Source organism: Siniperca chuatsi, linkage group LG21 (genome assembly GCF_020085105.1).
Source record: "Siniperca chuatsi isolate FFG_IHB_CAS linkage group LG21, ASM2008510v1, whole genome shotgun sequence".
NCBI classification, from domain to species: Eukaryota; Metazoa; Chordata; class Actinopteri; order Centrarchiformes; family Sinipercidae; genus Siniperca; species Siniperca chuatsi.
In genome coordinates this window covers 25,282,062-25,300,934 of record NC_058062.1, presented here as the reverse complement: position 1 = coordinate 25,300,934, position 18,873 = coordinate 25,282,062, and the positions used below count along the sequence as shown (strand labels likewise).

At 41.6% G+C, this 18,873-nt stretch overlaps 1 protein-coding gene across 1 annotated transcript in view; it reads right to left on the bottom strand.

Annotated features, from left to right (window-relative positions):
* The window catches only part of LOC122869184 (multidrug resistance-associated protein 1-like), a 64,647-nt gene that overhangs the window by 34,548 nt on the left and 11,226 nt on the right, over window positions 1–18,873 (bottom strand). The window contains 11 exon segments of the mRNA XM_044181917.1: window positions 6–93; window positions 1,655–1,801; window positions 2,164–2,367; window positions 2,752–2,844; window positions 3,684–3,845; window positions 4,282–4,459; window positions 15,272–15,499; window positions 15,946–16,077; window positions 17,161–17,222; window positions 18,280–18,405; window positions 18,646–18,783. Of these exon segments, the coding sequence (XP_044037852.1) occupies window positions 6–93; window positions 1,655–1,801; window positions 2,164–2,367; window positions 2,752–2,844; window positions 3,684–3,845; window positions 4,282–4,459; window positions 15,272–15,499; window positions 15,946–16,077; window positions 17,161–17,222; window positions 18,280–18,405; window positions 18,646–18,783 (1,558 nt within the window).

Here is an 18,873-nt window from a genome sequence, read left to right as displayed (position 1 = left end):
CTCACAGCCTGTTGCTGCTTTGTGCTCCACACTGTCTTCCTGCAGCTCCTCATGTGATAGAAACACTCTCAGACGCTTCAAGGACACACTGGCCTAGACAGACACAGAGGGAGGAAAACCCACAATGACCAAGAGTGGGTAGTTGACAAGGACTGACTGTTCAAACTGATTTAGTCACTACAGTTCAAATAGTTTAGTTCTGCCCACACTTGCATCTTGTTTTTGTCAAGTTTCCCATCCACACTGAAAACAAAAAACAACAGAAAGACAGTTAACCTCTCCCCCCTCAATATTATCAAGTCATTTCTAAATCTCACTGACATTTTGTCTTTTGATGCCTTTAGCTTACAGCAGTGCGGCTGTGTGCTACCATCAACTTGTCAACACTGTCATCGGGGCTCCACAGCACAATATAAGTTCATATGAAATACTATGAAGCACATAAAAGATCATTATTAAAAATAAACATATTTTCCCACTACCCTCTAGTGGTATCTCTCCATGCAGATCGTTTTGGTTACAATCAGCCAGGTTTTGAGACATCTGTCTCTCATATTTCTGCCTCCACTCCAATAACATTGAGGTTAATGGAATTTAGTTTGTAGGGCTCACAACACTGCGATAAATTACATTAAATAACACATAATTCAAGAGCTATGTGTCTTTCCACAAACATTTCCCCTAGTTTCTCTGAATAATTAAAGACATCTATGTGTGTGAATAGTTAGGGGTCCAAGCACCAATGGTGTTGAAGCCCACTGGAGCTTGCCATTGTTGCTGAGCTGTGGTTAAATGGTAAATGGCTGCATTTATTAGCGCTTTACAACTTGCATCTCATTCACACACACACACATGGCAGTGAGCTACCAGCAGGGTGCTAGCCTGACCATCAGGAGGAATTTGGGGTTCATTGTCTTTCCCAAGGTCACTTCGACATATGGACAGGAGGAGCTGGAGGACTGTTAGAGTGGGGGGGGTTGCTGTTTTTTGCATCCTAACTATTACCTTTAAGTCCTTGCCAGAAAGCTCTGTAGGGGAGAGCTGCCATTTTTGTTACATTCTCTTTTCTCCTGTGTTTTGTGTTAATAGGGAGATTAGAATTGTAACTTTTCTATTTTTGGGTAGTTTATTTAGTGTTGTGGTTTTACATCTACTCAGGGCTGGTTGGTTTGTTCTTTTGGTAAGGGCTCCTTTCAACAGCAAGATAATTCAAAGTGCTTTACATAAAACATAGAAGACATTAAGAAAAGAAAAACAAGGCAATATAAGAAGACAAAATAAAAACATATTTAAATAGGATTTAAAAGAGTAAAATAGATAAATACTAAATAAATAACCTAAAATAGAATAAAACTGGTAAAACAGGATCATGGTCCATGGTCCTCTAAAGTTTGCTGATATGCTCTCCAGATCAACATCAACATGAACAGAACCCGATGGTGCTCCATGATGTACGATATCCAAGTAGAAATTTGGAAGTTTGTGTTGTCTTTTTATGTTGTCTTTTCTATGACCTAAGTCAAACACCAGACATCTTCCATACCTTATTTCTTACTACCTGAAAAGCAAAAACGAAAGGCAATGCTATCCAGTGGAACAATGGAGACAACTGAGCGTGACTGAGTGCTGAGCATGTAATTGGTGGCACACCAACCTGCACCATACTACTGATGACCATTGGCAGCATGTTGAGAGGAAAACGCAGGATGTTGAAGAGCGCGAGTGACACAAAGGCCTTCTGGGCATCGAGCACGTTGTGTTCGTCGATCAGCACGTACACAGTGAAAGTGGACAAGGCAACCTGTAAAGTGCCCCAGCAGGAGGGAGAGAGATCACAGAGAGAGAAAGAGATCGTAATGGGACTGCAGCCCTTTTCAATTTATTTCGATGGCATACATTTTTATTTGCAGAAAATGAGATAAGTAAATGAAGTTTCCCGACAAATGAAGTGCAGCATGTATTGAATTGTATTGAAGTGACACTTGTGATCTTGTCATTCCGTCATCTTGTCCAGTCTGTATAGATGCTGGTGCTGGATTGGGTGTCTGCACTAGCTGAACATGATGCCATGTCCAGATGATGAGGTCCTGTGTAATTTTGAAAGAAACTATGCACTTCATTTGTACATTGTGGTGCATGTCTGTCCTTTTCTGCTGTACTTACCAGGAAAGGTGCACAGACCCAGGTGAAGGTGGACATTGCACCCAGGTAAGCGGCCTTCTTCAGGACCAGCAGCTCACTCTCACGGATTTCTGACACCTTGTCCTTGAAAGCCAGCTCCCAGGCGTACAGTTTCAGCACCTTGATGCCATTAAGCATCTCATTCATTAGCTTAATGCGACTGTCCTTACTCTTCATCTGAGCCACCTGCTCAACACACACACATGCACAAAATATTTAAAGAAACAAATACAAGCCACATAACGCTACAAACTGACACAAGGTTAACTGTGGATCCTCAGTGCTAGCAAGTTGGTTGAGTACGACTTCTGTGTGTCTGTTCCATCTGTGTATGAATGAAAATAAAAAGTGCTCTGTTGGATATGCCCTCACTGTGTCACTGCACACATGACCTAACACAATGCACAGGTCTTTGAGCCATCGGAACATTAAAAACTCTGGGAATAGCCAATAAATGGAGTTTTGTATGGCTTTAAGAGAGGGAAGTGAAGATTTGTGTGACAGTGTGTGTGTGTGTGTGTGTGTGTGTGTGTGTGTGTGTGTGTGTGTGGGTGTGTGGAGAAGTCCCACCTGGTAGGTTTTGGTTTTCATGGCAATGACAGCATTAACAGGAACCATCAGAACCATCACAGCTACTCCAGCCAGCACTGACGGACCCAGGTTCTGCACAGCAACAGATAAAAACAACAATAAAAAACACATTAAGAATGCATTTCCACTAACATTGCCCAGACTACAGGGTTGCATTAGAATAAATGAACTAATAAAATAAATAAGCAGAGCGGCCTCCAGCCGACTATTCTTCAGCACGCATATTTCCAATATAGTTTCCAGTTGTTTCGCATTTTTGTGTTTTACAGAAGATTGCTCATTCATGATTGATGTGGTAACAGATACTTTGCTCTGTCATCACATATACGTACATACACATACAGTTCATTCAGCTGTGACAGGTAGAAAGTGATGTTTCAACAGCTGTTAAGCCAAGTTTCCAGTTTCCAAGTGTTCCACTATCGTTAGCTTTTCACAAAGTCAGTCACAAAATGGTAGGGATATTTTTTAATACCAACCAAATTGTGTACATAGGATCAAGTATCAAAAACTGTCAAGTACTGACAGTTAGCACTGAATGCTTTGTCAGGTCTGGTTAACATGTTCTTTGATCAGATATTTCCAGATGTCCTAACTTTGCCAATTTTATGATTTTACTTTAGCAAAGTTCTTGCATACAGTGTTTGTGTGAATCTGCTGTGTTTGAGAAGTTTAGCTTGTTTTGTTAAATGAACAAAAAAGGGCAAAAGAAAAAAAAGACTTTTTTTACATCACACCAAAACAGCAGTTTGTTGCAACCAGAAGACATTATCCCATCAATGCAGCCTGCAGCGATGGGATGTTTACGTTAAAAAATCTGCTCACATGAGACTACCTCAGCATGGGGCTGTTGTTGGTTATAATGGTGAACTGGATCTGTATGAGAATCTGTAGTTGCTGTGTAATCCTACCTGCCAGAGGAAGTAGAGGGCCAGCACCACCTGCAGAGGGGCAGACCATATCATGTTGATGTAAGTGATGAGATCCATGAAGCGCTGAGCGTCCACTGACATCAGGTTGACGATCTCTCCCACTGTGGAGGTGCGGCGTGCTGCGCTGCTTATAACCAAGGCCTGAAAGAGAAGATCCAGGGAGGGGAAAGTCCCTACAAAGGTTAGAATCCAGCTGTGGATTCACAGCCAAATCATGCACACAACTGACCAGGAGAATAATTAAAGAATGTTTTATGTTAATGTAAGTTTTAATCAACTTTGAATTAGTTTTCATAATCAGAATATCATGATGGCTGAATCAATAAAGCAACAACCTCTTCCAGGGTGAAAACAGAGGAAGGGGTGAGCAGTACCTAATATTTAATATTTTTTATATAGCACCCATTTATAACAGAAGTTATCTCATTGCACTTTTCCTATAGTACTCTTAATATTATCCACTTCATTGCTTGTTATTTAGTCTGTGCTTTTACATCTTTTCTGTTATTCGTCACTGTATTTGCATAGTCTTTACCATAAGCAGAGAAGATAAAATCACTTTTAAATTTGCCTGTACCTTCCTGTAAACAGCTCCGATGATGGCGGTGCGCAGACGCATGCCTGAGACAAAGCAGACATGAAAGTATTTCTGGAGGATGAGCGACTGCACACAGGTACATATAAAGAGTAGAGCGGTGTAGAAGTATCCCTGCCAGGAGGGGGCACTGGAGTTGTTGGCGAAGTGGATCAGCAGCCTGAATGGGGTCAAGTGAATAGTCATCATTATGGACATGATTACACAAAGCCATAATTAAATCACCAACAAACTGTTGTTCATCAGGGGTGCGGTGGCAGAGCGGCTACAGCTCCTGCCTCCCAATAAGGAGATCGTGGGTTCGTGGGTTCGATTCCCGGACCGGACCAACATCACACAAGTGATGTGTGACATCTCTGGGTGGAGTCTGCATGTCCTCCCCGTGTTACCGTGGGTTCTCTCCGGGTTCTCCGGCTTCCTTCCAAAGACATGCATGTGTAGGTTAATTGATAACTCTAAATTGCCCGTATTGAATGAATGTGTGAGTGAACAAGTTGGCCACTGTCCAGGGTGTGCCCTGCCTAAGGCCCGAAGTCACAGGCTCAGTCACCCGCGACCCCTAACGGGGACCAAGCGGTAGAAAATGGATGGATGGATGGATCTGCTCGTCAGAACCATTTCAGACATTTTTTGAGCTAGAGTGGTTCCTATTGTCACGTCACTGGTCCCACCCATTGCCACGGCCACACCTTAGCTCTGGTGATCACACATGGACTTACTGTTGATGTATCCTCTATTGTTGATATGGCTATGTCTGATCATTTCTGTGTATTCTTTTTGGCAACAGCCTGCACAGCACTGAAAAATACACAACGCCTTGTTAAAAAACATTGTCTTACCCCTGAGGCTGTTGCAAATTTCATGACCTGTTTAGAGATAGTATAGCAGCAGCTATTCTACCCTCCTCACGGCTGTGGCTTAGTGGTAGAGCGGATCCCGGCTTCCCCCAGCCCACATGTCCTGACACTGAACCCCAAATTGCTCCTGAGGGTGTGCCTTCGGTGTGTGAATGATTTCTTTGGACTGATGAGCAGTTGGCACCTGCCATTATTGTGCGAATGGGGTGAATGTGATATGTAGTGTGTGAAGCGCTTTGAGTGGTCGGAAGACTAGAAAGGCGCTATACAAGTACAGTCCATTTACCATCATGCGATGGTCTGGTAAATCACTTAACTACCAAACTCAGGTCAACTACTGACACTATCAAACAAAGAAAGCTAACCCCAAACAGAGAGTCCCCTAGAGAAATGACAAAAATTACTAAATTAAAGAAAAACTGTCATGCAGCAGAAATGTCCTTCACAACATTTTTCCGGGAGCATCTTGATGTGTACAATAAGGCAATCAAAAATGCTAGACAAGCTAATTTCTCCAAACTGATTAGTGATAATCAGAACAATCCAAAAATTCTCTTCTCCACAATTGACCATCTGATTAACCCAGTCCCCTCCGGTGATTTTTTCTCCACATCCATATGTGAGGAGTTTGCGGCATACTTCAGGGATAAGATAACTACCATGAGGGGTCTGGCATTGCTCAGCTAAGGAGTGACAACTCAGAATCCCCTAACTATGTGAGGTAACCTTAGACTCTTTTATTTTTACTTATTTATTTATATAGCACCAATTCATAACAGAAGTTATCTCATTGCTCTTTTCCTATAGAACAGGTCTAGACTGTACTCTTTATAATATTAATTACAGAGACCCAACAAATCCCACCATGAGCAAGCATTTGGTCACAGTGGCAAGGAAAAACTTCCTTTAAGAGGTAGAAACCTTGGACAGAACCAGACTCAATGGTGGGCGGCCATCCGCCGCTGCCGTGTTAGGTTTTGAGAGAGAGAGAGAGAGAGAGAGAGAGAGAGAGAGAGAGAGAGGGTTAGGGTTAGGGTTAGGGTTAGAAATGGCGAAAGGGTTCAGTTAAATCTCCTGTAACGGGGAGATTTGAGACACCACCATTAATAATTCATAAAAAGTAAGCACTCAGGTATAATTCAGGAGAGCAGCGGGGTCAGAAAAAAGCCCTAATGTCCCCTTACTTTAACATATACTTAAAATAATCTGTTAAAAGCGATATTTAAAAAAAGTACTATTTTAAGAGGCATTGGGGAAAAACAAAACAAAACAGACAAACAGAACTGCAGCAGGGCAGTAAGTACTGGAAAGAAAAAAAGGTAAGTGCTGATCAGTCAAAGGGAGATGCAAAAAATTATATTAATAATATTAACATGAATAAGTGCTTCAATAGAAAAGAAAACATGCATGTAGTAAATCATAATGTACATAATGGAAAAAATACACAAAAACACAACAAAAGGATAAAACAGAATAGCCCTGTTGCAGCAATGTCTGCCTAAGGCCTAATACTCAGTTTAAAAGCTTAAAACTACAGGCCAATCCCGTGTTAAAAAATGTGTTTTTTATTTAATTTTTTACATCTTCTAGGTAACAGAGATCTCGCTGGATGGAACCTGACCGGAAAGAAGGGGAGAAGAGAAAGAAACTGAACCAAAGGTAAGGAGGATCAAATGGTCACCCTTCTCACCAGTATGAGAAGGTAAGTAGGTAAAGGAAAACAGGTAAGTAAAAGACGGAAACTTGGGGTTAGGGTTAGGAAAAAGGAAAAGGTTAGGGTTAGGGAAGGGGAAGAAGGTTAGGGTTAGGGAAAAGGAGAAAGGTTAGGGTTAGGGCGGAGGAGGTTAGGGTTAGGGAAGGGGAAGGAAGGTTAGGGTTAGGGCGGAGGAGGTTAGGGTTAGGGAAGGGGAAGGAAGGTTAGGGTTAGGGAAAAGGAAAAGGGGAAAGGTTAGGGTTAGGGCGGAGGAGGTTAGGGTTAGGGAAGGGGAAGGAAGGTTAGGGTTAGGGAAAAGGAAAAGGTTAGGGTTAGGGCAGAGGAGGTTAGGGTTAGGGAAGGGGAAAAGGGGAAAGGTTAGGGTTAGGGCAGAGGAGGTTAGGGTTAGGGAAGGGGAAGGAAGGTTAGGGTTAGGGAAAAGGAAAAGGGGAAAGGTTAGGGTTAGGGGGGGAGGAAGGTTAGGGAAGGGGAAGGGGAAGGTCAAGTTTAAAAAGAGCTGCTAAGGAAAAGGGAAAATAAGTCAGAAGAATACAAATCAAAATATGGGAAGGGAAGTAGGGTTAGCAGATGATTGGTGCCAGCATAATCTCACAAAAAAGGAATAAATAATATTTATAAATAAATAATATTTATAAAAGTTCTCAGCAATTTTAGACCAATTTCTAATCTTCTGTTTTTAGGCTCAATTTTAGAGAAATTCGTTTTTAAGCAGCTAAATGATTTTCTTACTTCAAACTGCATTTTTGAAAAGTGTCAGTCAGGTTTTCAGGCCCATCACAGCACAGAAACGGCTTAGTAAAGGTTGTGAATGACCTTAGAATCAACTTGGACACAAAAAAAAAACTCTGTCCTTGTTCTCCTTGACCTGAGTGCAGCATTTGATACAGTTGACCACAACATTCTCATAGACAGACTACACAAATGTGTGGGCCTCACTGGCACTGCTCTTAAGTGGTTTACATCTTACTTCACAGGTAGAGACTTCTGTTGTGCTCAACGAACACTCCTCTAAGAAATATGACATCAACTGTGGCATACCACAAGGCTCGATCCTTGGTCCAGTCGTGTTCAGTCTTTATATGCTGCCCCAGTACAGTGTACTGGCAGTGTCATCAGGAGACATGGCATCAATTTTCACAGTTATGCTGATGATTCTTAACTCTATATTGCTGTGTCTCCTGATGACACAAGCTCTATCGATGCCCTCCACTAGTGTATTTTAGATATTAATGCTTGGATGGCTCAGAACTTCCTTCAGCTCAACCAGGATAAAACAAAAGGTACTTGTCATTGGAGCAGAGGCACAGAGAGAGAAACTGACCTCTAAATTGAAGTCACTGACACTTAGTTCCAGGCAGCGGGCTAAAAACCTTGGTGTCATCATAGACTCTAATAAAATGTTCGATTCTCTCCCAGGCCAATATTGAGAAACTTTTGCACACTTCTATCACTAGTAGGCTGGACTATTGTAATGCTCGTCTTTCTGGTCTACCAAAAAAAGTCATAGATCAACTTCAACTTGTACAAAAATCAGCTGTTCGTCTGCTGACCAAGACCAGAAGGAGAGCACACATTACATCGGTTTTAAAAATTGCTGCACTGGATACCTGTTAGTTTTAGAATTCATTTTAAGATTCTTTTATTGGTTTACAAATCACTAAATGGTCTTGCTTCCGACTACTCATCTGACATGGTTTCAAGATATGCACCCACTAGATCCCTCAGGTCCTCTGGTAATTGTCTCTTGGTTGTTCCTAGGGTCCGGTCTAAGACCTACAGCGAAGCAGCTTTTAGCCACTATGGCCCCAGCCTGTTGAACATCCTGCCGGAGGACATGAGGGGAGCAGAGCGTGTGGATATCCTTAAAAGAAAACTTTTTAGCCTGGCTTTTATCTAGTGTGTGTTTATTTCAATTTGCACTTTTACTGTTATTTCTTATTTTATTATATTGTACTTTATTTTATTAATTTAAATAAAGTACTTGGAGTTGCATTTGATGTATGACTTGTGCTATTTAAATAAAGTTTGATTTATTGTGTGATTGACTGACTAATGCCTTAATAAACAACATAACTTACATCGAAGATGTATCTAAAATGTCTCTGTAATAAAAAGGATTGATGACTGATGACTTAAAGCGGACCTATTATGTTCATTTCCAGCTCTATATCTTTATTCAGGGATTCAACAACAGTAGCTTTGCATGATTCAAAAAAATCATTATTTATCTTATACTGGCTCTTTATTCAGCCCCTTAGTTCATCCTCTGTCTGAAAAAAAACAAAGATTATATCTCTGTTTGGTAAATATTACGCTCATTACCTGCTTACTGTGCCACACAACAGTGGATTTTGTATTTCAATCACAAGCCGTATATAAAACATTTTCTATATATGCCCGTTTATAGGTGTATGTGTGGGAAATGCACTAAAATGCAGAGTGAAGTGGAAAACGTCTGCGGTCAGGAAATAACATAGGTAACATAGCTAGTAAAATGTTATTCTGCTGTCGCCAAACGAAGAAGGTCAGAAGGTCGATAATATAAGAGGCCAGATTTCACCAGCTGAAATGGACTTCTCTGTTATGCTGGGAAATTCAGCTGTTTTAAATAGTTTTCAACCAATTTCTTTGTTTTTAAAGGATATTGTCTCTTAAATGAGGTCCTCTGCTCTGATGTTGTTCCAACAAAATTTCTCAAAGATGTCTTTGACACAGTAGGTCCTAGCATTCTGTCTATTGTCAACAGTTCTCTGGCCACAGGGATTTCTCCATCTTGGTTTAAGCATGCAGTAGTACAACCTCTTCATAAAAAGCCCAGCCTTGATGCATCCAATCTTACTAATTTTAGATTTTAGAATTCTAAACTGCCTTTTTAATCAAAGGTTTTAGAAAAAAATTGTTTTACCCATTTATTATCTCATCTGAACCTTAATAATATTTTTGAAAAATTCCAGTCAGGTTTGAGAGCTTTACACAGCACAGAAACAGCCTTTGTCAAAGCAGCAAACAACCTCCTCCTCACAGTAGATGTAGGAGATTACTCAGTCTTAATCCTTTTAGACCTGTGTTCAGCTTTTGATACCGTAGACCATGCTATTTTAATTGAGCGCCTCGAACAGTTGGTAGGTATCTCAGGCCTAGCACTGAGCTGGCTCAAATCGTTTTTATTAAATAGGACTTTCTCAGTCACTATAGGCAAGTCCACGTCGTCCATAGCAGACATCCCCTGTGGGGTACCACAGTGCTCAATTCTTGACTATATGCTTCCATTAGGTCAAATAATTCGAAAGCACAATGTTTCCTTCCATAGCTATGCTGATGAAAAACAATTATAGTTACCCTTAAGACAATGATCCGAACTGCTGTAATACCCTCAGAAACTGTCTCAAGGACATTAAATGCTGGAGATCAAAAAACTTTCAGTTGAATGACAGCAAAACTGAAATACTCTTATTCAGACAGCATAATGCAAGAAATATTTTCTTACATGATCTAGGTGACTTATGTAATATAAAGCCTATGGCCAGAAACTTAGGAGTGATTTTTGACAGTGACCTGACTATCGAGGAGCAGGTAAAGAGCTGTGCAGTCCTGCTTCATTCAACTAAAAAAATATATCAAAAAAAATCAAGTCATTTTTATCTCTTGCTGATTTTGAGAAAGTAATTCATTCTTTTAATTAATCTCGTCTAGACTATTGCAACTCTCTTTATACCTGCCTCAGTCAAAAATCTATCTTCCGTCTCCAGCTTGTTCAGAATGCTGCAGCTGGGATTTTAACTGGCACTAAATGTAAATGTAAGATCCTACTGATTACTTTAAGAGCACAGAAAGGTCTAGGCCCTAGTTATATTGCCTGAGATCCTTGGGTAGGCCCTTTTGGTTGTTCCATAGTCCAGACTCAAAACTAAAGGTGACTGTGCTTTCTCTATTAGGGCGCCTGGACTTTGGAACCGCCTGCTTGAGGAAATTAGGCTAGCAAAATCAGTTTAATCTTTTAAATCCCTTCAAAAAACACACATTTATAAAAACAGGCTTTTATGTGAATTCACTCCCTATTGATTACAGTGGCTCCGACCAGCACTTTGATGACAAAGACACAGTAACGTTACAGAGGTGCTTTTCAAGCCCGGTTTTACAACGGGCACCCAGATTCACACTTATTTTATTTTATAATTATGCCCACCTGGTACTTAATTTATTTTCTGACCTGTTTTTATAGTGTATTGTATTATATGTTTTGCTAGTACTTTCTCCTGTGTGCACTGACGTAAAGGCGAGCTGCTGTAACAAAGAGTTTCCCTTCGGGGATCAATAAAGTATTTCTGATTCTGATTCTGACCCCGGGGTGCTGACTTATGCCTGACCTCTCACTCACTCCTCTACCGCTTGACGCTCTTCCCGTCCCCGCCTGAACCCACTGAGTCTGAGTCCTGGTCAGAGCCGTTCACCTCGGTACTGTATTCCATGTTGGCCCTGAAAACCTCCTCTCGGCGGTCCAAAGGTCCTGTGCTAACGCTGTAAACAACATCACTCAGCCGGTGATCTGTGCTCCCAGTCCGGGCAGAGTCAGCTAATAAGACAGATAAGCAGCAGTTAGCGGTTACTTAGCAACAAGTAAAGCTTTCTGTCCATCAGGAAATTCCATAAATCACTGAGGCAGAGCAGCCAGAGGACATCAAAGGGAAAACCAGAAAATATTTTATCCATAAAATATGATCTCTTTGATGTTGCAAAGGGAGCTGCTGTGATGCAAGAAACATTTCAGAATCGATCTGACAATAAAGTATCATCATCATCACCCAGTTTCACCAAAATCAGTGAATAAAGTTGTGTGTTTTTGTACATTAATCTGAAAGGCTCGGCCCCCAGAAACACTGCGGTGCCTATCATTTTTCAAACCTAATTCTTGTCTCATTTGTGGTCTCATAAGCAGTAAATTCATCAAATTCAGTGCCCCATATCGCTAGTTTCACCATAATCAGTAAATACGGTCATAAGGTTTTGTACAGTAATCCAGTAGTCAGTGAGGCCCGGCTGCCTTCTCAACTTTCTGCCACAAGCGGACTACACACATGAGCAAAGCAGTAGATGTTCAAGCAAGTTATGTCCTAACTAAATACACACCTTGATGAGAGCACTGACAGTTTGCATTGGCCTCATCAGTGACAACAATGACTCTGCCTACAGGGAGGAGGTCCAGCACCTGGCGGCGTGGTGTGCCGCCAACAACAACCTGGCCCTCAACACCAAGAAGACCAAAGAGATCACTGTGGACTTCAGAAAGATCACATCCGTATCACCCCCCCATCCGTATCAACGGCACGGACGTGCATATAGTGCTCATGCGCCAACGTGCATGCTGCCTGTTGCCGTAGCTCCGTCTCGTCGCCTTACTTTTTCCAACTTTTAGCTTTCCTTTTTCTTCCAAACTTGAGTAACATGTGTGTAAACTACGCTCTTTACGAAAATGAGAGTAGAAAGTGTTTTGGTACTTTTTCTCGCCATGAAACTTCTCCTGCTACTCTGTCAGGGCACCGCTGCAGATCAGCTGTTTGGCCACATTGTTTACACCAGGGAACAGCTGATCGCGCTGAAGCCGAGCGGCATGGCGCCCAGGACAACCGATATCCCCACTGAGATCTGGAAGAGGACACACCGAGGACGCAGAGGTGGAACGAGGCGGCGAGGGAAGAGAGAAGGGTGCAGACAAAAGAGACTTAAGAACAAAAGATTTAAGCCGTGTCTGCCTTCTCTCTTAATGGGCAACGCGAGATCACTGGCGAATAAAATGGACAAGCTAACGGCGTTAGCCCGGAGTCAGATGGAGTTCCATGAGTGTAGTTTGATGTGCTTCTCAGAGACATGGCTACACCAGGATATCCCAGATCATAACGTTTCCATCGACAGCTTTCAGACTGTTCGGGCCGACAGGGATCACACCGGGAACGGTAAGCGGAAAGGCGGCAGGCTTGCTGTTCTGGTCAACAACAGATGGTGTAACCCTGGTCACGTTATTATCAAGCAGAGTATCTGTAGCTCAGACATTGAACTGTTAGCTGTGGGACTCCGGCCATATTATCTGCCACGTGAATTCTCACATGCCATTGTTATGACTGTTTACATCCTCCCCTCTACTAACCCGGCATCGGCGTGCAACGCCATTCACACCGCCATAGCACAACTCCAAACTCAACACCCAAGTGCACTCATATTAATCTCGGGTGACTTCAACCATGTCAGTGTTTCAACAACACTGACTAATTTCACCCAGTATGTGAGTTGTCCTACTAGAGAGGAGAGGACACCGGGCCGAGGACGCCATCATCTTCCTGCTGAACCGCTGAGCCGCCTCTATTTTCTGAGGAGGCTGAGGTCCTTCAACATCTGCTGAACAATGCTGAAGATGTTTTATGAGTCTGTGGTGGCCAGTGCTATCCTGTATGCTGTTGCATGCTGGGGCAGCAGGCTGAGGGTAGCGGACGCTAACAGATTCAACCAACTGATCCGTAAGGCCGGTGACATTGTGGGGGTGGAGCTGGACTCTCTGGCGGTGGTGTCAGAGAGAAGGATGCTGGCCAAACTATACGCCATCTTGGACAGTGTCTCCCACCCACTCATGATGTGCAGGTCAAACAAAGGAGTACCTTCAGCGAAAGACTCATCCCCCCAAAATGCACCACAGTGTGCCACAGGAAGTCATTCCTGCCTGTGGCCATCAGACTCTTTAACTCCTCCCTCTAAGTCTATATGACCCTAAGTCATTAAACTGGACATTGGATCATTAACATCACTGTAATACTTGAAATAATTGTGTGATATTCTCTGTTTACTATTCCGGTGAAATATACTCGGTTTTCAGTTTAATTTATTGATATTTATTCATACTTCTATTACTGCTGTGCAATATCCATCGTATCATAACAATCTTAATAAGCTACACTTAAGTAGTAGTGCATGTACTGTCAAGTTATTACTTATATTATTACATTGTACTATTACACCGTACATACTTATCAACCGGTAATCCACTTTGCACTTCACACTTATTTTAATTTTATACTTATACCCACTTGGTACTTAATTTATCTAACCTGTATTATAGTGTATTATATTTTTTGCTTAGAACTTCTATTCCTGTGTGCACTGACGTGATAGTGAGCTGCTGTAACAAAAGAGTTTCCCCTCGGGGATCAATAAATTATTTCTGATTCTGATTGAGCGTATCTCAAGCTTCTGGGTGTCCACATCTCTGAGGACCTCTCTTGGACCCTTAACACTTCAACCCTGATCTCTTCTTTTTGAAGAGACTGAAAAAAGGTCTATCTGACTCCTCAGATTCTGGTGAACTTCTTCCACTGCACCATCAAGAGCATCCTTACCAGCTGCATCACAGCATGGTATGGCAACTGCTCTGTCTCAGACCAGAAATCACTGCAGAAGGTGGTGAAAACTGCCCAACACATCACAGGTTCTCCACTTCCCACTACTGAGGCTATTCAGCGCTCCCACCTCCCTTCTGGGAGGCTCTACAGGACTCTTCGTTCCAGGACCAGCAGGCTCAGGAATCGCTTCTTCCCTTCAGCTGTCAACTTGCTGAACTCTGCACCACGGTGATATTATTCTGTATAAAATGTCTTACTATTAGCATTACTTGTACTTTTATAATTATACCTGCACTACCTACTGTAACTGCTGCACATGTTCATACTGTATATATTAGCATATTTATATCTACCCTTATTGTTATTTATATATATATATATATATATATATAACGCTATACATTTGTATATTACTCTTCACTTGACTGCTTTTTGCAGTTCTGGTTAGATGCTAAACTGCATTTCGTTGACTCAGTACCTGTACTCTATTTTATGACTTTATTGCCATTGCACAAATAATCTAATCTAATCTAGTCTAATGGTTGTAGTCCTGCAGTGGCCTTTTCATCAGTCCAGTCCATGTCATGTGTTAAACATGACTGATGACAACTTGAACACAGAGTAAATACAACATGGTCACATGACATGACCTGATAAATGATTAATGAGCACCTGAACACATCTTTAAACAACTTGTGGATTGTGGGACAGTGAGGGCTGCAAGTAAGACAGCAGCTGTATCCTCCAAATGTCGGCATTTCTCTGCCACAATTTGTGGAGCCATTTAAATGAGATGGTCTTTTTAGTCCATAATAATATATTCAGTGTGGAAAGGTGGCCCCTGAATTGGGGCCCCGCCCCAAACATTAATATTTGACCCACTTGACCTGAAAAAAGTGGATGAGTCCCAGATACATCAATGATACATTTTCATTTCATATAAATCAAATAATACTACAAGCCAATTGCATCCTATTAAAGGGTCTATGTGTTTGAGCAAAACAGAGGTTTCTCACCGGAGGATCTCGGGCCCAACAAACATGAGGATGTCATGGATGATCTTATAGAGGCAGGAGATGAGGAAGTAGGGCCCGAAGGTCAGGCAAAGTACCCAGAACAGGGAGGGCTCCTTTGTTTTCTGGGGAGATTTTACAATCAAGATTTCAGACTCTTCCACAGCTTGGCCCTCTTTGCCCTCACTCTGTGGGACCCGCTTAGGGGAGTACAAAGTTTTCTGCTCTGTCCTGGGAAGAGAAAATAAAAGGAAAGGCAGACTGCTTCAATTAAATATTCTAAATAAAATAGTTTGTAGTCAGAAATAATTTGTGTGATTTTTTTCACCACTCAATGCCACCTCTAAATATTTAAGTGCAAGATGAGATTTCCACACAAAATCTCGATGTTATTGTGAAAATGATGAGTTTTAGGTGTAGTAATCACAGGTTGGTTGAGTCTTCAGACAGAAGTTGATTGCCACAACATCTAATCAACACCTATACTCTATCCTGAACTTTGTGCATGTCATTTGCTTGCAGTTATTCTGTAAAAAAGGAAAGCTAAATATTCCTATTCCCATGTACATCAAATCTAGCAGAGTATCTAACAGATGAGGTTTTACCAAGGTAACAATGTTGAACATTTCTGTATATTTTCTTACAGTAGTCATTCCCTGCTATACTGAGCTCCTGACCTTTTGACCTTTTGGCACTCTGTGTTCCAGCAACACACCAGCTTCGGAACCACTCTCTGGGAGCGGTCGTCGGGGTTCAGAGACCACAGGTCCTTCTCCTCCAGTGGGCGCTTGTAGCCCGTCACCATCATCCTGGTAGAGACAAGAGGGAATGGAGGAGAAGGAGAGAAGCATTTAAGTCCAGTGATACAACACAAAGGATTTGGAAGTGCAATCTGAGGCACAAGTAACACAGAAGGGTCATGACTGGCAGAAGGAAAACAATATCAAAAGAGGGTCACAAATGCTTATTTGACGTGGTGCTGAGTCCCATGACATAGGTACCACAACACACACCTCCACCAGTGTAATCCTCTCCATCCTTTAGTAAGGTTTTCAAAAAAGGTGCACACTTTATAACTTGGCCTGCTGCAAACATTTAGAAACAAACCGGCCCGCACTTTCAGATGAACACTGTGTATCTCATTAAGTTCTCTGTCTCGCAAGCACATTTGGTGAAACCATGACACAACATTTCTGCCATATACCGTAGGTCACCTGACCTTGACTCTTTTTATTTAGATCTTTCCACATATGGTTTTTCCCACTGCAGAATAAGAGGCAATATTACACTGTGGGAAAAAAATGGTCATCATTTATGATATTTTTCTGTTTTTTTATTAAAATCATCAAGAAATCATGAACTGCAACTCTTTGCTGAATGATAACCAAGCTAGAGAAATATTATTTTTCCACAGCCAAGGATAGGTTCTCAGTTTTTCAAGTCTGTCTAAAAAACAATTCTCACGAGCCCAAATGTACATTGAAACCGGTTTTGCTTGCTTTGAAGTGATGAGAGACAAAATCCACAGTCCTTGTTCTGTGAAAAAACATTTATCTGAAGTTGATAAGAGGCTTCGACAATCTGAGTTAGACAAATTAAGTGGAGATCTCTCAAAGTCTGTTTAGTTCAGAATTCCTTCTTTGTGTTTCCCTGGACAGTGTTTCCTTGCTGAGCTGCAGTGGAGGGATAGTATCACAAAGAGGGAATTTCATACTAAAAAGACTGTACTTTTTTATATCAAAATAACACATGTATATTAAACATACAGTATATATTTTGAGAATTTCATTTAATCTTCCAAATTAATAATAAGTCAAAGACAGCTGGAGAATGGAAACAGCAAGAGACACACACAAATATTCACACCTCTGGGATATTAATCGTCTGCTTACCTGGTGATCCACCAGAAGGTTATTCTGGAGAGGAAAGAAACTCCCGGCTCAGGGCAGGGATTCTGAAAATAAAAACATTACAGTTAGACCCAAAAGATTTTTCTGCTGCTGAGTCACTGAGTCAAATGTGCATCCATTTAAGATTAAGCAACTAGAAGGATAGAAGAAATCACTGTGACTGTACGCTTTATTCAGGGGATGTGAGGCAAAGATACTGTGTGAGGTGAAAGGGACAGGTGCATCCTGTTGTAAAAACAACAGGAAGTTAGTTACGGTAGTCCGGCTGCTGATTTGAGCGCTCACCAACACGGTCTAATGGAACTATATGACACTCGGCCTGTGGTGCTCAAAATGCCAAAAAAATACAACAGCAACATCTCTTTCCATAAATCATGACCCAGTTACTCAAGATAATCCACAGACCTTGTTGTGAGCAGGATTCTGCAGTAATAGGGTCATGATTTCTGGAAAGAGACGTTGCTTTGAGCTCCACAAGCCGAGTGCCATATAGTACCGTTATACCATACCGTTATATTCAAGAGAAGGCAGACATCAAAACTCGCCAACTAACACCAAACCAATCTAGATGGATAAACAGCTCTACAGGTAAGAGGAGAAATATGTGTACTGTCCCTTTAAGTTACTATAAAACAGATTGCTGCAATGTGCATCAAAAATCGATACACATATTTTAAGATTCAGTGTGACTTACATTTCCCGAGATAAATGTCCATAAATCTGCTTAGAAATGATAGAAAAATGACGTTCTGTGTGAGTCCAGAACTAGTCTGAGATCCATCATGTTTTAAAGTTTTGGGGAGAGCAGTGAACTTGATTTTGTTTGAGGGGGGGTCACGGTGTCAGACTTTGATACCTCTGCTCTAGGATGGGAGGTTAAACACATGGAGCTCCATTACAGGGCTCCACCTGTGTTCATAGAACTTGATTGATAAGACATAATTATCAGGCTTGGCTCAGTGCAGCATCCAACTGGGAATTCAATTACAGAAAAGTGTAAAGGTTTCCAGCCCTTGATATAAATGAGTGACAGGGTGAGAAACGTAACAAGAGAGGAGCAGGGAGAGAAAGAGACAGATTTACAGTGTGAGGTAGTCTCACCGAGTCTTTAATGGCCTGGGAGAAGAGGGGCAGCTGGTCCGTCAGGCAGGACAGGAAGAGAGCAACCAGCAGCAGAGAATAGTAGATATAGAAGGTGGTATACCTCCACACACACACCGTCAATAGCTTAAAATAAAAACAGATCAAGCTTTTAACCTGTGCAACTGGCTAGTGTAAGATACTGCTTTGTTTGTGGTATATTTGCTATAATATTGTCTCTTTTGAAGGTAATGGTGTTTAACGTTTTGGGAATTACTTATCACATGTGATGATCAAATAACACACCAAACCAGTTACATATCCAGAGGTTACTATTATTAACTTTATTAATCCAAATTTAGTTAATCCTGCTCGTTCAAGACTGACCTGGTCCAGGGCCTGGAGGATCTTGGACCTGAAGGTGACTGTGGCACACAGCAGTGCCAGCAGCCAGTAGATCAGCATTACTCCAGATGACTGAACCCCTTTCATCCGTTCATACTGGATTAACAGGGTGGCCAGCAACTGGAACACACACACATGTAAGCACATTTTTACATCATACTTAAAATAATGTTCAAATATTACTTGAAACAAACGCACCTCTATTACTAC